We start from the raw sequence: 18,646 nt of genomic DNA, 5'->3' as shown, positions 1-18,646 counted from the left end.
ATCCTGGAGCTGCTGAGTCATGGGGCCAGGGCAACTTTTTCATATGGAATTATATTTACAGATATATATATTGATGCACTGGTGTCAAAAATGACACAGATTTGACTCACGATTCTGGACAAAATGTGAAGGGCGATTTCTTTTTTTGGCTCAGAATTGAGATCTCGATTTTTGTCACAAATCGAAATGTTTATTGCACTCATGAACACACGATTCAGTGAGACGTTCGCGGAAAGCGCCTGAACACGGTCCTGCACAATGGGCTTCTTGTTATTGTAGTAGAAATGAGATTGCATGTATTTTTCTAATGGTTCATCGTGCACAACCGACTCGCTATTTTCAGGATTTCCTGCAGTGGTTTAAGTGGTAAAAAAGAAACGTAACAACTAGAGATGTTCCGATACCATTTTTTTCCCTCCCGATACCGATTCCGATACTTGTGCTGTGGGTATCGGCCGATACAGAGTACCGATACCGATACCAGTGTGTAATAAAGAAATATATATCATACTATGCCTGCATGACTGTGATATGATTATCATCATCAAATCCTTTACCGTATCAGTCACAGGTGTCAGACAGTGGAATAATCTGGATGAGGAGATGAAAAAAATCAGCAAAACAGAGTGTATTTAAAAAGAAGTATGTAGAGATGACCATTAATCGACACAGAATGACCCAGGAGGAAATTATGACAAAGGTCAGAGACAGAAATCTGTAAAGACCGTGTGGAGACGGCAGTGGAAGCGAATGTACCCAAACAGCAGCTGAAATACATGGAGTGCTACCTGATGCTGAAACATGTTTTCGTCAAAATGTCATAAGAAAAAAGAAAAACTATGTACTGTACAATGAAAATATGTATTCTGTGGGTAATGGGGGCGGGACTAGATAAGCTTCTCCCGCTTTCCCTTTCGGTTATGTGTATTGTGTAAACTACACTAAGATGATGTGTGATGATGATTGATCTAACTGACATGACTGAAATAAACATATAAATAAATAAACAAATGGTAAGGTTTGGCTCAGGTTAAACCCTCTGTAAAACATGGACGAATACAGCAAATAGACTCCATTTATTTTTACCAGTGATATGTTATTTCGTTTTTCAGCTTGTACGTTTGTTTTGACTCTGGTCCAAGCAACGCAGCACTGGCAGAGCTTCATGTTTCCATGACGACTGACTGGGAAAGGACGTGCGTGACATAATTTGTTACATGATTGTTAAAATAAGTCTCTGAAGTAACGCTAAACTTTAAAAACAGAGGCATACATACGCAGCACACAGGTACGCTGGTTAGTTGTCGCGCTGCTCTTTTCGTTTAATAAACGGGCCGCTCCAGTTTGACTTTAGGCGCACTAACGGAGCTAGCGCAGCTAACAACGCTAACGGAGCTAAGTGGTAAATACTACCAAACCGAAGACATGATGAGCTAACTTTAGCTCATCATATACCGGTATCGGAATCGGAACAACTCTAGTAACAGCCTTTTTAAAGGCCATTTTGTATTCATCATGTAACCCAGTAGAAACAGAGTTCCTTATTTTATTAAGAATTTGATTTAATTGAAGGGGTATTAAACAATGTTATGCGGATGCCACTTAAAGGTTCACCTAACTAGGTCATGTCAAGTTAATATGTTGAATTACGTGTCCGTCAAGTTTATTCTATTGTGACTGGTGGAACTACACAGTCCTGAGACGCTATAGGCTGGAGGAAGCAAGTCCCGCCTCTTTACATAGCAGTTCAGGTAAAAAAAACACTAAACACGTAATGCGACGTATTGTCGGACGATCGTCTTACTGTAATGTGTCGATTATCGCAGATTCATCTAAATAAGAAGCCTCATCACATCCGCGTGTTGAAATAGCTCGTATGTGGCAACACAGCTAATTAAACAAGGGCAAGTTGTTCCAGACGACATAGAAAAGTGCTAATTATCGAGTGAAACGGGTCAATTTTCCTCCTCATTTCTCGGTGCCACTTTCACACACAAAAAAATGCGACTCATTTTCCATTCAAGTCAGCAGATGAGAGTCTTAATAACTATAATCACTTGTTGCAGCTTCTGGCTTGATTACATTTGTGACCCTTCAACTTTATTATATTACCCAGCTTTAGTGTTGCATGAGTCACATTCTGTGCATGTGGATTTGTGTCAGGGTATGGAGAACCAGTGCCGCTACTGTTCTGCAGGATGTTCTGGTTTATTTTACACTGTAGAAAACGCCATAAATCAGCATCAGATCCATAGTTTAATAATTCACCATTTACAGAGCTTCTTGAGTCTCAGGAAATGCAAAAACTGAACGAATGGCACAGCTTTTCAACAGCATTTAAACACGCTCTTCATTTGCTGCGCAAAAGAAAAAGTGTTTGCCTTCTAGGTAAGAATCGGTTCTGTCAAACCTTAAAAGAATAGGTTTTCTTGTCACTGAAAAACAGACTAACCCGACTCTCTCCTCCTCCTCCTCCTCGCGCTGTCAATTGTCACACTGGGGTTTGACGTCTCTCTGTAGACGAGCGAGCGCATTCAAAGTGTTGCCGCGAGCGTAAGCAAACGTGCGTTGCACAGCGCTTGCATACAGCTGAGGGAATGTTAATGTAAAAGATAACCCTTTAACACCTATAAGCCTCAAAAATGTCAGACTGAATTTTTGAAAAATCAGTCTGAATTGTTTTTGAAAAATTGTGCTTCCCAACCTCAGTTTCCTCTGAGTTGAGAAATATCTCCATTCTTTTCTTTCTTACGTGTCCACACGAAGCTAAAGGCAAACGGGTGAAGTATTCCTCCAAGTGCTTTTGCCCAGTTTTCTAGAATAACTTTCAATATCTGGCTGTTATTTACCATTTACCGCATGTTGAAATAGTGTATTCACAATGTAGTTGTACAGGAACACCAGATTTTGCCTGTTAAATTCGAAATTGGAACAGTATAAAACAGGGGTCTCAAACTCAAATGACCTGTGGGCCACTGACTGTCTTGTCTGGTCAGCCGGGGGCCAGTCAAGTAAAAAAAAAAAAAGCCCAGCAGTGGACGATATGAGCTCAAAATGACATATCAATATACCGCATTGATTCCTTTTTTTAATATGTACTCTATAGCTTTTCTGTCTTTTACTCCTTCGGTCTTTTATCCATTATTCTGCACAGCACTTTGGTCCACTGTGTTTGTTTTAAAGTGCTTTACAAATAAAGTTGGATTGGATCAATTCAAAATATAAGTGCTTGTTATGTGGAACAATATTCACAATAAAAAAACTAAATATTTACGACGCAAAATGAAGAATGAAAAAAAGAAAAAAAAAGAAAAGAACATACAGAAAGGACTTGTTACAACTTGATATTGTTTGGAGGGCCACATGAAATCGATGTGGCCCCCGGGCCGCAACTTTGAGTATAAAACGTATTTAAAACAAGGCAATCAGAGATGGCAGACCTCACCTCATTCACGCCACAAGCCTCTGTCGGCCTCTGTTGGACATATTGGCAAATGACCTTTCAATGACACAACACGTTGGCTTTGATGTGCAACTTCTCAGCTTCCGATAGTACAAACCGCTGCGTAATTACGGTAACGCAAAGTGCACTGGTACTTACTGTTAAAGGGGATGTTCATTTTCGGGTGTCGACAGCTCCAAAAGTAGCACCAAATTACAGAAATTCGTAATAAAAAAGTGTCAGTATTGATCAAATTCTAATGCTATCGTCTCTGCTCTTGATGACGAGGATACAGCGCCCATTCTGTTTGCTGACAAAGATAGTAAAGATAAACCTCCAATGCCACTCGATGATGAAGTTACAAGTGCTTGGGATTGTGCGGCGGATGTTTATTTTTCGCCAGCGACTACTTTAAACCCCCGGACTCGGCTGATCTCTTTGAAACTCCTCAGAAAAGGCATCGGCAGCATCTATATTCCACAAGTCTTTAATAAAGTCGCCCGTAGAGACGGAGAGATAAAAACCACAATCCCTTGTTTTGATGTCCGACGGAGGGAAAGAATTCCTCCAAGCCTGAGTTGGGGGACGATGACAAACACGAGGTCGTCAGTTCACCTTTTCCTTGATTTTTCCCGCCGATCAAACTCCGTGAAAGCTCCCACTTGCCGCATTTCCATGTATTATTATTTATTTAACGCACGCGACACTGACAGCACTTCTTCTTTTTTTCCCCCCCCTCCTCTTTGGAACCCCACATCAAGCCCACATCACGCGTGCTCTGCACTTTAACTAAATTAACTCACATCATATTGAGGCGGGCGACCATTAAATTTTCCGTGTGATCAAAATTAATGAAGTATAAATAAAATATCGCTGAAGCTGAGAGTGAAATGCCGTGGCAGCAGCCTCTGTGATGAATTGTAGTTATTGTTGTTTTTTTTTAAGTTAAACGGGGAAATTGAGGCTTGTGGTGTTTTTAAAATCATGTGATAGAAATGTACTCGTGTGCCTGTTTCTGTAGAATCTTCTTTGATCTCGTGGAGAAATAAGTGAAATGGAAACTTAAACAGCAGCGAGGGGAGGCCTCTGTCTAACTGAGGCTTTGCTTTTTTTTTCTCTCTCTCGCTTCTCATCTCTTTGGCATTGAACACTCACAGATGTTTTGTTAATATACTGTTAGAGTTGATTTACTTGAAGTCAGGGGCATACAAAGAACACAAACTCTACTTATATATACACTCAGTCAATTCTGTTCTGTTCACCAAAATGAGTGATTTGGAAATAATATAAAATGTTGACAACACAAACCCCGATTATCAGTTTATAACTTCTTCCAAAGGTCCAGTGTGTAACTTTTAGAGGGGTTCAGTGGCAGAAATTGAATAACCTGCCTACACATATGTTTTTACAAGTCTATATTACACTTAGACTACACTTTGCAGCCTCAGAATAAAGACTTATTTTCCAAATTAAATCTCAACAAGAGTAGAGTTGTTCCGATTCCAAAAATGCTGGTATCGGCATCGGCGAGTACTGGAGTCCAGGCACCGATCCGATACCACGATACTGCACTATTTAAAGATTTAAATACCTTTTTATTTTAGTACATAATGGCTGCACTTTAATTATTTATTAATTAATTTAAGTTGCTGTTGCACTACTGTTTTTTATACTGTGTTATTTAAAAATAAATGGCTTCCATTTGCTTGATTCTTTCATGTTTTACAAAGGTTTAACCTGAGCAAGGCCTTACCACAATGATAATCATATCACAGTATCACACGCAGGCATAGTATGATTTTTTTTTAACTCACTGGTATCGGTACTCGGTATCGGCCGATACCGACAGTACGAGTATCGGAATCGGTATCGGGAGGGAAAAAATGGAACATCTCTAAACAAGAGCCATGGTTTACAGGGGCCGCTGTCTTGTCAAGACATTTCTGTACCGCAGCCCTAATAACAACACTGGCTGTAAAAGAAATACATTTTAGAATAAATTACTCTCAGATAACACCTTAAACACTCGCGTGTGCAGGCACTCGTCGCTTAATAACTGTCTGATTTGAACCTTCTCTACTGTCAAACCCTCTCTCAGCTGGCTGGACACCGCCGCTCCGTTTGGCCTGTGATGTTTGTGTAATGGCCCGCAACCTGTTGACACTTTTATCACCCATAGATTTTGGAAGGCAGCAGTCGGCGGGTATGCATCATTGGTTTGCACTTTGCCCGGATCTTGATTTATTGGCTCCCACAAAGCAAGGTGATGGCTAAATTAGCGCTCTGCCCACAGGCGAAAATTCCACTTATGTGCAGGAGATGTAGAATTGCTGCCGGATGGAACTGGATATAGCCGTGCAGGAGTTGAGGAAATGAACTGCCCCGAAGTAATTACCCTTGTTTTCCTTTTTCTAAATGATCTAGTTTGATTCTCAAAGTACGGGGCAGCGCCGCAAATGGGGGCCACACAATTCATCACAAGACAACTGAAAATCGTGACGCTGCAGTTCATCATCATCATCATCATCATCATCATCCTCCTCCTCCGCTTATCCGGGGCCGGGTCGCGGGGGCAGCAGTTTCAGCAAGGGACCCCAAACTTCCCTTTCCTGAGACGCATTGACCAGCTCCGACTGAGGGATTCCGAGGCGTTCTCAGGCCAGAGTGGAGATGTAATCTCTCCACCTTGTCCTAGGTCTACCCCGAGGCCTCCTCCCAGCTGGACGTGCCTGATACACCTCCCTTGGGAGGCGCCCAGGAGGTATCTTCACCAGATGCCCGAACCACCTCAACTGGCTCTTTTCAACGTGAAGGAGCAGCGGTTCTACTCCGAGCTCCCCCTGGATGACCGAGCTTCTCACCTTATCTCTAAGGGAAAAGCCAGCCACCCTTCTGAGGAATCCCATTTCGGCTGCTTGTACCCGCGATCTCGTTCTTTCGGTCATGACCCAACCTTCATGACCATAGGTGAGGATAGGAACGAAGATTGACCGGTAGATCGAGAGCTTTGCCTTTCGGCTCAGCTCCCGCTCAGCTTTTCATCACAACCGTGCGGTAAAGCGAATGCAGTACCGCACCAGCCGCTCCGATTCTCCGGCCCATGTCCCGCTCCCTCGTCCCCTCACTTGTGAACAAGACCCCGAGATACTTGAACTCCTTCACCTGGGTCAAGGAGTCATTCGCTACCCGGAGAAGGCAATCCACCAGTTTCCTGCTAAGAGCCATGGCCTCAGACTTAGAGGTGCTGATCTTCATCCCGACCGCTTCACACTCGGCCATGAACCGATCCAGTGAGCGCTGAAGGTCGCAGGCCGACGAAGCCATGAGGACCACATCATCTGCAAAAAGCAGCGACGTGATCTCAAGCCTGGGTTCTAGTCCCGGTTGGAACGAGGGCCTTTCTGCATGGAGTTTGCATGTTCTCCCCGTGTGTGCGTGGGTTTTCTCAGAGTTCTGCAGCTTCCACCCACAGTCCAAAAACATGCAATATGGGGATTGGGTACCAGAGGGTCCTATCTGGCCCACAGGATGAATTTGTTATGAATTAGAATGTAATCATAATGTGAAATACTATATTTTTCACTTCCAGATACCTGTGACTTAGTGTTTGTGCCTTTATAGATCCACTGTGATGTGTAAATGGTAAATTTGGGCATAATGTTGTTGAAATTGCGCTAGTTTTGTCATGTTTTGTGAAACGATACTTTCACAAGGTGTGAGAACAGCTGTTTGGCCCCAGGGTGTGACCCCGCCTATCGCTCTATGTCAGCTGAGATTGACACAGCACCCAAAGCAAAAATGACGGCTCGTATACCAATTGTGAATCATATCCTAATATCTGTCAAAAAAGTGTAGCTCTATGTAACCAAACCCCGTTTTTTTCTCCTTCATCTGAAAATGATTACGGTTTAATGAAAGACGTCAGTTATGAGTTGACAGATGACACCAATGCTTCGTCTCTCCAATCCACATTTTGTGTCTAGTGTATGAACTAAATATCTGAATACATGATTAAGTTGATTGCTCATGTATTCAGGCAAAATTTCTAATGGCAAATTTCAGCCAGATTAATTGGACTACCTCTATTAAAGGTGACATAGAATGCTTGTATCACACATATATGTTAGTTATGGAGGTCTACTTACATATATTAACTTGTTTTCATGGTTAAAAACCTCCTATTTGCTGCAAACGAGCCTATCAAAATATCTCCTCACTGATGCTCTCGTCAGCCGCGCTGTTTCAGACCAAAACCACACCCCCAGAACGTGGACTGTGTTGTGATTGGCCAGCCAACAAGAGCTTTCCTACTGTCCTGTGATTGGCCAGGTACCTGGAAGTGACGTCATAGATAGGCCAGCTCTCATATACACAGCTCCCCCTCTGGCAGGGTGGATGCTCTGCATCTCAGCAGCGACAACGAGAGTGGTTCTTCTTCTTCTGCGGTTGAATGTACGCAACCGGATGTGCCCGGACCAGGAGGCGCTACGGTGGTGAGAGGAGTGGTGAGGATTTCTGATGACGACATCAAATTAAGGAAGTGCCGATCCGCTTCGCAGAGCCCAGGAAAACAATACAACACTATTTTCTCAGCAGTGGCTGAACTGTTTGTTCTTTAGGGTTTCATAAACCAGGTCATGACACAGATACACACGCAAATGCAGTGTTAATTGGAGCTTCTGGTCTATGTCGCCTTTAAGCACAGTCTGATTTCTCTGCGATGATGGTTCTGTTTCAGTGCCTGATTAACCACCTGATTCAAACGGGATCTTTGACTCTTCGCGCAGTTACAGGCTTTGTGTTTACCGCGTAACGGACAGTCCAGGCTCATCAAGAATCAGGCTGGCAATCAACAGCCGCTCTATTAATGTGTTTTCTATTTCCCCAGACTTTGATTAGATGTGACCCCGACAACCTCCAACATTCGACTTGTTAAATTACTTGGGCTCATTTTAGATACAGGGAGGAAATACCAATGGGGGATCGCTTCATTGGACTTTGTGAGTCCTCGGTTGTACTGACCGCTGGGTGAAGGGAAACAAACTCAGAGAGCCACAAGCTAATTTAGTGATTTCCCCCCACTGTACACGAGTCCTAATGGACTTCATACATGAACATGCGCTCTCTCGTCGTGTCAGATTTCCCAGCAGAGATCTCTGATGTGTTGACAAGGCGATTAATTATGTAACGTACGAACAGAAAACAAAGCATAATGCCTTTTTGGTCAATTGGTTTAGTGTAGAACAGTCATTACTTATTAATGGGCTGGCTATAAACTGATGTTTTATTCTCAGAAACTTGATAATTGCCGCTATGTCGCAAATATACTTTCTTTTTTTTAATTGAAACCACACATTATATCATGTGAAGTACAGAATTGGTGAGACTGACCATGAGTTGTTCAAGGAAAGGGTTTTCTCAACTGTGTTGTGGTGATTTATTGAGCCTCATTCGGTTCACTGTGACAGTAGAGTCTACGGGACGTCTAATTAATTACCAGCAACATCACAGTGGGTCGCGTGGTGTTCATTTTTTGCAAAGTTGAAGATGGAAAATTTGAAATTTGAAGAAAAACAGAGGGCACGCTTTCTTTCTTGTTTTTTTTTCCATCGTGTCCACACAGCCTTCAATCATGCTTTTAAAGCATCTGGATCTGGATCACAACCCAAAAAATAAATCATGGTGTCCTTAAGCCATAACCTACATCCCGAGTTATCTTCGTCTAAATCAGGGGTGTCAAACATATGGCGTGTGGGCCAGAACCGGCCCACCAGAGGGTCCTATCTGGCCCACAGGATGAATTTGTTATGAATTAGAACCTAATCATAATGTGAAATACTATATTTTTCACTTCCAGATACCTGTGACTTAATGTTTGTGCCCTTATAGATCCATTTTGATGTGTAAATGGTCAATTTAGGCATAATGTTGTTAATGAAATTGCACTATTTTTGTCATGTTTTGTGAAAAGATACTTCATTAATTGTAAAACAAAGGATACAAACTCGGAGTTCTTGTTGTTTGTAGGTTATTATGCTATTATTGTACTGGTCCGGCCCACTTGAGATCAAATTGTGCTGTGTGTGGCCCCTGAACTTGAACATGATTTGACACCCCTGGTCTAAATCAACCCTTTTACATTTTGAGTTGCTTTGATCAGAGTCAGACGGATAAATGCGGCCCAAAAATAGAACCTCAACAAGTCACTGAGGAAGTTTGGTGTAAAAAAAAATTATATTAAAACCACGAATAAACCTTTGCTATGTGTCAATTTATTCCACAATCAACACATTCCAACTTTAATGAGATCTGAGTGTTGCTGAAAGTTGAGGCGAAGCCGATCCTGGGATTAAGGATTACTCTTTGCAAACGTGACACCAGGAAAGTGTGACTGTGGTTTCTCTGTTTTTACAACTTTTACTTTTTCCATTCTAAAAAATAATCCCCCTCTATGTCGTCAGGTCTTATTTTATCCTGACTATACTGTGTAATCGGAGAGAGAGAGTCACATATTATCTACATACAAGCGCTGAATTATTTATGCGCGTCTCATGCTCGAGACGAGACCGACGAGGGCTTTGGAATTCAAAGCTCATGGATGTGCATATCTGCAAATATGAAACACAGGGGGAGAAATAAACTCAATTGAGTAAGGGGATGCCAATGTACATTGAAAAATGGATTGTTCTGTCTTGTTCAGCGCTGACATTTCCCTAAGGGGGGGATACAAAACCTGATTTCCAACATGTTTTATTCATGGCTGAAAAATGAAATAGTTTAAATGATGATGTTAGCGAGTGGCGCTCTGGCTTGAAAATACGCTCGTCTTGAGAAAAAGTTCAAAACTGCAGTGCAGCTGAGCAATTGGCATGAAAGTTGTTATCCTCTTGGTATCAATTATGGCTGTAAAAAAGTGTCTGGCTTCGCCTTTATTATTCCTCTCTCCTGGTGAGACACGAGGTCTTCAACAGTCTTACAAGGATTCTCCGCCAAAGAAAAAAAAAAACCTTCATCTGTAACGACGCATTTCTCCGGGCGATGCTCGGGTACAGTCAAGCGGCAGAGCGGAATATTGAATAAAGTAATATCTGACTAAGGCCATGTTTGAGCTTCAGACAGCTACCAACATGTGAGGATTGCCGAGGCACTCACTATTCAGCATTCAGTAATGGTGCAAACGTCTAGACCAAAGCCTTCACATGAGCTGCGTTTCAATCCAGGGACTGCCGTTTCCTTGGGAGGCTGCACCTGAAGGCTGATTGCATCACGGCCCCACGAACAAGTGGGAGTGCGGTCAAAAAGTGCTTCATCTCACCTTGACTCAGGTGAAACTAAAAACCTGAGTTATGACTCTACGCGGTCTTGGTTGTGTTTCCGTTACCTACTCAGCGTGGATTTTAGACATTTCCTTGGTAATTGTTGGAGATGAACCCACGTTTTTAGGACCGTTACGTCCTTTTAACTGATCTACAGTTCCTTGCTAGTGGTGATCAAATCAATGATAAAATCAATGATAAAATCCATCGATTCGTTTCTTGATCTATGAGTAATCTAATCGTACGTCTTGTAAGATTGTGTCGTTACCAGGCCGGAGTAACTCGTGCACCATTGTTTCTCATTAATGTGACTCATATATGAATGTTGTGAAAGGAGGAGAAGGGTTAGGGTTATCAATCAGTTTCTTACTGGTAATTAAAATCAGTCTTCATCTCCCAGTACAAGTACAGATTTAAGATCAGATTTAAGTTTGAATGTTTTTAGCAATATCTGACCCCATGATTGTGGCCAATATTTGATCAAGAGCACTACAGCGATACTGATTTGTGGCCATGGGTAAGAATGGTCTGACTCCTATATTCCTGTGCTCGGCATGGCAAAGCCAGTAAACAATGAGGGAGAATGTTGTCATCTAGTGTTGGCTTCCATTTTGGATCCATTACCTGCTTTACGTCTGGGTTAACTGGATTTGAAAAATGTGGCTTGCAATGTGAACACAGCCCAACATAATCCTGAAAAAAATGCAGGAAATGTTACTGTCAAAAACAGTAGAAACTACGTCCATGTCTCGGTGAATCTGCAAATCGAAAACACCCCTCAGATCCCACTTGAACACCGCTCTTCCCTCTGTATTCTCATAACCTCTTTCTCATTTCCCTCTCCGCAGCTTCACTCCAATTCCGATAAAGGCGACGGATCCGTCCGGTACATTCTGAGCGGCGAAGGAGCCGGGACGATATTTATCATCGACGAAGTGACGGGAGATATTCATGCCACCAAGAGCCTGGATCGGGAGCGGAAAGGGCATTATGTTCTGCACGCGCAGGCCTTGGACCGCCACACAGAGGAGGCCCTGGAACCAAAGTCGGAATTCATCATCAAAGTGCAGGACATCAATGACAATGCGCCCAAATTTCCAGGCGGACCCTTTGTAGCGGCGGTGCCGGAGTTGTCTGAAGTCGGTGAGTAGACGACGCGCGACAATATGAAATAGATCTTCAGATGATTGCCCGCCACTCTCAGCAGCAGCGGTGCACTGAAAGATGAAGAAAGAGTTTCTAAGATTGAGGGCTATTTTTGCCGACTTTCAATAGAATTCATGTTTATGATCTTTTATCCCCAGTACAGAGGGAGATAGTTTAGTAAGACCGGTGACTTTCCGTCTTGTGTACAGTATGTTTGAACGAGAGACGCCTCAGAAGGAGGCATTAGTATTGAAAACCGGGATCAAACATGTTATTAACCCGCACGGCGCTCGGGTTTGTCCTGTCTGTAATGATGTTCTCCTGAGTGGTTGATCTTCTGTAAGCCAGCAGAGTCGTCCCTTTTTTTCATCTTTTGTTTTCTCTGCTGCTGTGATGGTTTCCCCAGTGGGCAGGTCTTTATAAAGCACTCGATAATGCCTCTGCAGCGATCCCCGCCATTGAGAGCGTGGAGTCCTCGGCATCGTGGCGGAAAGATAAAGCCTCCATCTCCCCCCTCCTCTGAGACAACCGCGGCCCGGCATCGCATTGCAAACATCTATTTTTCATTCTTTGATTCTGCCGCTCTGTTTTTAGCCCGAGTAAACAGAGGGCACTCTTTGGCTCAGTCCGCTGGAGTTTGGACGCTCAGATATTCCACAGCGCTCCCCCCCAAATGTGTGGTCAAACTGCTGTCGATTTGATTCTGCCTCAAATCCACTCAGAGACAGTAAATTTGTGGAGCTGACAGTTTGTTGAAAACACTGAATTTTATATCCTTCTGTGTGGAATGATTCCTTCTCCGGCTGCTGGAAAACTGTGGAAATACTCGTTAAAATAAATGTTAAAATAAACAGCTTCATCGGCTAGCAGTGCAGGGATGAGAAATGTGCAAAGGCCTATTAAATATGCAAACCCCAATGGGCCTGTAGGCGCCCCCTTTATAAACAGTCAATATCTCCACAGTTGAAAACATGAATATGCACGAACAGACAAGCCTGACACGTAATACAACTCTCAGTCTGTTTGTTTTCCAAGTTGGACGTGTCAGATACATGACTTCATCTCCTCTGGGACTGTGAATGTCTGCGGTTGTGGAGAGTAACGTTTGCCCCTGCAAAGTACGGCTGAGTAATGACTCATTTTGCAATCGAAATCGCGACTGGACGCAGTTCAATTTGCAAACTGCGTGGGCTAGAAATGCTTTATTGTTCTTTTATTGTTGCTGTGCACGGTGCATGTTGCGAGCAAATCATGTTTTAAGATTTCATTCTCATAAAGGATTCTGATGGCATCTCACGCCGCAATGCTCCATCTAGGGCTGCAACAATTATTCGAATAATTGATTAGCAATCGATGACTAAATGAAACGGTTTGAGGGTTTCTTCATCATGAAAACAAGATTTCTGATTGTTTTAGCTGCTAAAATGTGAATATTTTCTGATTTCTTTGCTCCACATGAGATAGAAATCATTTATACTGAATCACGAAAACACTGATTTTGACATTTTATGGACCAAATGATTACTCGATTAATTGAGAAAATACTCAGATTAATGGATTGTGAATGTGATCTTGGCTGCAGCTCTAGCTCCATCACTTTTTGTATCTTATAATTATGAACAGAATCTTAAAACTATACGGCAAATGTAAATTGCAATTGTGATATCCCAACTAGATATGTTCCTCAGGTCGTTCCTCAGGCGCTTTGGATTACTACATATTATTACTTAACTCTGTTGCTATAGCTTTTAATGCAAGAGTAGTAACAGGGTTATTAAAAAAACACCATCCTTCGCAGGACGGCTCATTTCAAAGTTCCTGTTTTTGCTGCAAACTTTCTCATGATGTGCACAAAAAAAAAGAAAGAAAGAAAAAAGAAATCAATCACCATTGATGACCCAGGGGAGGAAATCAACGACTGTGAAGGGGAAAATAATTAGCCTTTTCTCCCCTCTTTTGCTCGTGTCCATTAAAGTAATTCCACTCTCGGTTCGGGGTCTGTGGCGTCAAATCGGCTGTAACAATCAACTGTCCTCACACTCCGAAGCACTAATCCCCCCAGCATTCGTCAATACCGGTGCTCCCAAGTGCAGGGAGAGGCTGTCTGGGAGTGTGGCAGCTAATTGGTTATCTTATTTTCTTATTTATTTTTTTTTTTTTCTGTCTAAATTGATGAGCTGAGTGTGTGCCAGGTAATCCCATGTTCAGATTGGTATCGTTCTCATAATCGTATGTTTTTGAGTGCTCGGGAAAACTCAGTTGTCTCCCAGTTGAGATGTTTCGGGTGGAAAATGGACACGCTGGAGTTGAGTAAGCGCCGTCTTCCTGTCAACTTCCTTCACTTCTGGGAAAATCAGTGTTTAATTGTGGTTTCACTACCCCGAGGCCGACGCAGTGGCTTGTTTAGATGATGAGTTATGAATAATTGAGTGTTACTGGAGCTAATGTAGAAAAATTGAGCTGGTTGCACACGTGGGTAAGCGTTGAACCTTTTTCTAAAATGGAGATTTTGGGGTCACGTACACATGGCAGAACACAGATTTATCATTAGTTTGTTCTCCTCTGTTTTCTGCCATCAAACCCAAATCTGTTTTTGTACCCACATATGTCTGCATTTTTAGAAAAATGTACGTATTATTTACTTCAGGTTTTCATTTTGTGGGGCTGAATCAAATAGGATACTCACAGAACAGTTGGAGAGTTAGCTGGCATCGATGTTGTTTGCTAGTGCTTGAAAGTTTGGGCTTTTTGGGAAACTAAGCCAATTCTATATCAATTCTATAATGTAATTACAAGTTAACACTTACAAATGTTGCTTACAAATCAGCATGTTTCGGCTGATTTAGCAAAGCTAAGTGCTAGCTGCGCCAGAAGAAGGCTGACCACCAGCATTGGCTGCTGTTGACATAATTGTCCACTTTATGTGCCAAATAATCACAGAGAAAATGGGAGTCAAGTGGCAGCTATGAATAAATGTGGTAGATAAACATTGATATCACTGTATAAAGTCCTAGGGATACCATCCCTATCAGTCACCCATGGATCGAAACTTTAAGAAGATAAGGAAAGAGCACTCAGCGAGCGCAGACCTCTTTGTCACGTGCATTTTATACAATGGCACGTGGATATTTTACCTTTTCATCCTGGTCTAATTGTCTTTTTTATAGCTATGACCATGTTACGTAAGCGTGATCTCCATGATGCCCCTGAAATAAATACATCTGAACTTGTTGGGACTTCCCATGTTACATTTAGGGGCAGCCTGTGGCCAAGTGGAAAGGGAACTTGGCTTGTAACCCCACCAGGTCGAAAGGGCTGGGGTACCCCTGAGCAAGGTACCAAACCCCCATTGCTCCCCGGGCGCTACGCAGTGTGGCAGCCCACTGCTCCTAATTCTAGGATGGGTCAAAATGCAGAGAATAATTTCCCTAAGGGAATTAATAAAGTATCTAAAATTAAAAAAAAATAAATAAATCGATCGTCTGGGTCCGATCAGCATGAAACTTAGTCTGATGGTTGAGTGACTGATCCTGATCTGATGAGATTTGAGAGATTAGGAATTTCTTGTAAATTTGACGGTTTATCTGTGGGTAGATTCTCTCCAAAAACCTACCCATGCAACATAACCTCCTTGGTGGAGGTTATAAATGAGACGCAGTGTGTGACATGGCCAGTAATAATAAAGTTTATAATGTTTTCCTTTACCACCAGCTAATTATTTTCTGTGTTGAATACGTCGGTTTCTGACTGCGATTGAAAGCCAGGTTTAATGTATGGAGTACAGCTCGTCTTTAAAGCTCGTCTGCCGTGTCAATAATGTGAGGTCAAATTCATTACGAGGGTTTAAACAGCAAATGTAGTCAATGTCAATGTCGTTTTAACTTTAACGATTCCATATCAAGAAGGGTTACGTCGTTAAAAGCACCAGCTCCTTTATTGGGATCATGGGTTACCAACTAATGGACATTATTGTTTGTTTTTTTTGTTGCCAGAAATTAGGTGGAGGTCGCGCTTGCATTCGTGAAAGTGCTCTAATTTCGAGGTCGATGTTGAGTATCGAGTGCTCACTCCTTAATGTCTAGGAAACATTCGGCCTATTTAATAGTTCTGAAAATGACAAACACTTCAGTCGGATCCTGTCGGACAATTATGACAAGGGCACTGCACGTTGTTGAGAGGAGTGCTTGATGAGTGCAGTATCAGTATGAATAGTCATAATCATAATCCTAAAGGAGAATCTTTTTTGTCGTATCTCCTGAGATGCAAAGAGACTGTGGCTGTAATCTCTTGACAAATATAAATGGTCAAAGGTCAACCGTGAACATTTACGTCACTGAAAGACTTAATGAAATATCAATTTAAAGTTTGTCAAATGAATTATGTGCTGTCTTTTTTTTTTTTTTTTTTTTTTTTTCCGCCAGACAGCTCACTCACCATCCAAACTCTATCTCAGAATTAATTTAGTCCAAATAATTCCCAGTGCAAGGTCGACGGAGATTCTGTGGAGTACATGGTTCATTACGGCTGACATTTCACTCCGCTCCTTCAGGTTTCCGTGAGAGAAAAAAAAAAAAAAAATCATATCTTGTGAGACACAGTGGAGTGAGTTTTAATTTAATGTAATTCCCAGAAGACAAACAACAAATTCTGGAGATTTGCTGGAAAAATGTATGTCTCCTCTCCTTTTAGATGTACTAATCCATTATATAGCCTTGTAGTGCAATTACAGTGCACTCATCATGCAATTATAATGGGTTAATGAAGCCTGTGATGCTGTTATTGAGCAACGCTTGATGCGTTAAATTGAACCACAATGAACTTACGCAGGTTGTTATGGTTTTTTTTTGTAAATAATGCTTTCATTGTCATTTAAGCCCCGTCTTAACATCATGTCCGGCAATTCTCCTGTCACGTGACATTACTCACCTCGGAGCCGGTGAATTACCCGCGTATTATTTATGTTTGATGACGGCTTCAACTTAATCACATGTGACTGGTTTGGTGTTTACATGAAAGAAAGAAACTGTCACGGAGGTGGGCGCACTGATGAAAGTGTAATGTATGAGCACATTTGTAAGGAAGCTGCTCGTTGATGCGACTCTTCTCGCGTTGTACAATGTGTGTGAATTGGGGACACCTACTGGTGAGACTGCAGATTACAGCAACAAGCGAAAGACCATGGTGGCCTTTGCAAACCAAAAAAGGATATTGCTCTTCTTTGTGTCGTAACACTTTGCTTAAATGGGCAGTACATTCAATTTCTGCCAGTACCTCATCCTAAATAACACATAGTAGCAGTGGAAAACTGAAAGACGGTGTGCTTTTTTTTTCTACTCAAGACGTGTCGTGCATACCGATCTCACATCCACATTTGCACAGCAATTCTCCCTGGACCGGAATGCATGCCCTGGTTGCTAGAAGATGTTTAACACACCACCACCATTCAATTCCGTCAATACACTCCACATTAGCAATTCTAAAACCTTTAGGAGAGATAGCGATTACCGGGGGAAATAACGCTGTTGTGTTCCTTCGCAGGCACGTCGGTGTTGCAAGTGACTGCGACTGACGCCGACGACCCCACCTACGGAAACAGCGCCAGAATAGTCTACAGTATTCTACAAGGACAGCCATATTTCTCCGTTGACCCCAAAACAGGTGAGTACAGCTTTGAGTACATTACGCTCATCTGTGTTTTTTTTTTATTTATATGGGTGTAAATAACTCTGCCATAATCCGTGTTGTTTCCCCCTGAAGTGATGTGTATATCAGGCTGTCAGATCTGCCCGGCGTATGTTTCCCACTGCGAAACATCCTGTTCTGTTATTGCAGCACGTCAGAGCTCATAAAAGCTGAAGCTCTGTGGAGCGCGCGATCCACTCTTACTGTGTGGACCCTAACTAACTCCTCAGGGGGTCCGAGGAGGCGTTGGTCAAGGGGTCTTTAGGAAAGCCATTGTTTCCTAGCTCCAGAGAGAGGAAGTGGGCATAATAATAGGCAGTGCTCTGTGCTTTCAAAATCCTATTTTTGTGTTTGTGTCCGCTATTGGATCTATTAAATGTTAATAAGGCTTCTTAAGTGCAAGACATGTAAAAAGTAAGTATGTGTACCTATGGGTTTCCTGAGTATGCGCTCGCACTCGTCCAAGGCTTTGCACACTTGCCTCTTGCTGCTTTCGCTTACGCGAACAACAATCCACTTGTATGAATCGAGTCATCGCTGTCTGGAACAAGTGCGTGGCCCCTCTGAGACCACGCCGCTCCCATGTAAAACACAAAGTCTTCGCCGAACAAGCAACACAAATGAATTGCGGGAATATTTTGACTTCACCTCGAGGAGGTAAAAGGGGCGGTGGGGATTGATGAAGCAATTTCACAGCGGTGTTGACTGGACTTCCTCAAGCACGTTTTTTTGTTTTTTTTGTTTTTTTTCCAGCCAAATAACATGAAGTTCATTTTAAATCACATTTTGACTGCCAAAGATGTTATTCTAATGGGATTTTCCTCCAGCACACGGGGCTATTAGACACATGAGATGGCTTGTTTTGCCCGAGCTGACTCAGCATCTTGTCTGAATTGTAATTCAGCGCACGGCGTGCGGGGAGGAGTGGGGGACGTGATCGAAGTCCTAGCCAGCTGCACTCCACACACACACACAGTGCAATTCCACCCACACATTCCAATTTATAGAAGTCGGCTGTTGTTTTCGCCACAGGCGGATTAGGACGGGGAACTCCGGTGGT

The 18,646-nt window shown here is 42.5% G+C and overlaps 1 protein-coding gene across 1 annotated transcript in view; it reads left to right on the top strand.

The window, feature by feature from the left end:
• LOC122778522 (cadherin-18) overlaps positions 1 to 18,646 on the top strand; it is an 89,765-nt gene that overhangs the window by 27,773 nt on the left and 43,346 nt on the right. Inside the window, exons 3-4 of the mRNA XM_044040501.1 lie at positions 11,607 to 11,901; positions 17,443 to 17,562. Coding sequence (XP_043896436.1) covers positions 11,607 to 11,901; positions 17,443 to 17,562 — 415 coding nt within the window. The remainder of the gene's footprint in view (positions 1 to 11,606; positions 11,902 to 17,442; positions 17,563 to 18,646) is intronic.

Source organism: Solea senegalensis, linkage group LG1 (genome assembly GCF_019176455.1).
Source record: "Solea senegalensis isolate Sse05_10M linkage group LG1, IFAPA_SoseM_1, whole genome shotgun sequence".
NCBI classification, from domain to species: domain Eukaryota; kingdom Metazoa; phylum Chordata; class Actinopteri; order Pleuronectiformes; family Soleidae; genus Solea; species Solea senegalensis.
The sequence above is the reverse complement of the archived record's forward strand: the minus strand, read 5'-3'. Positions and strand labels throughout refer to the sequence as shown.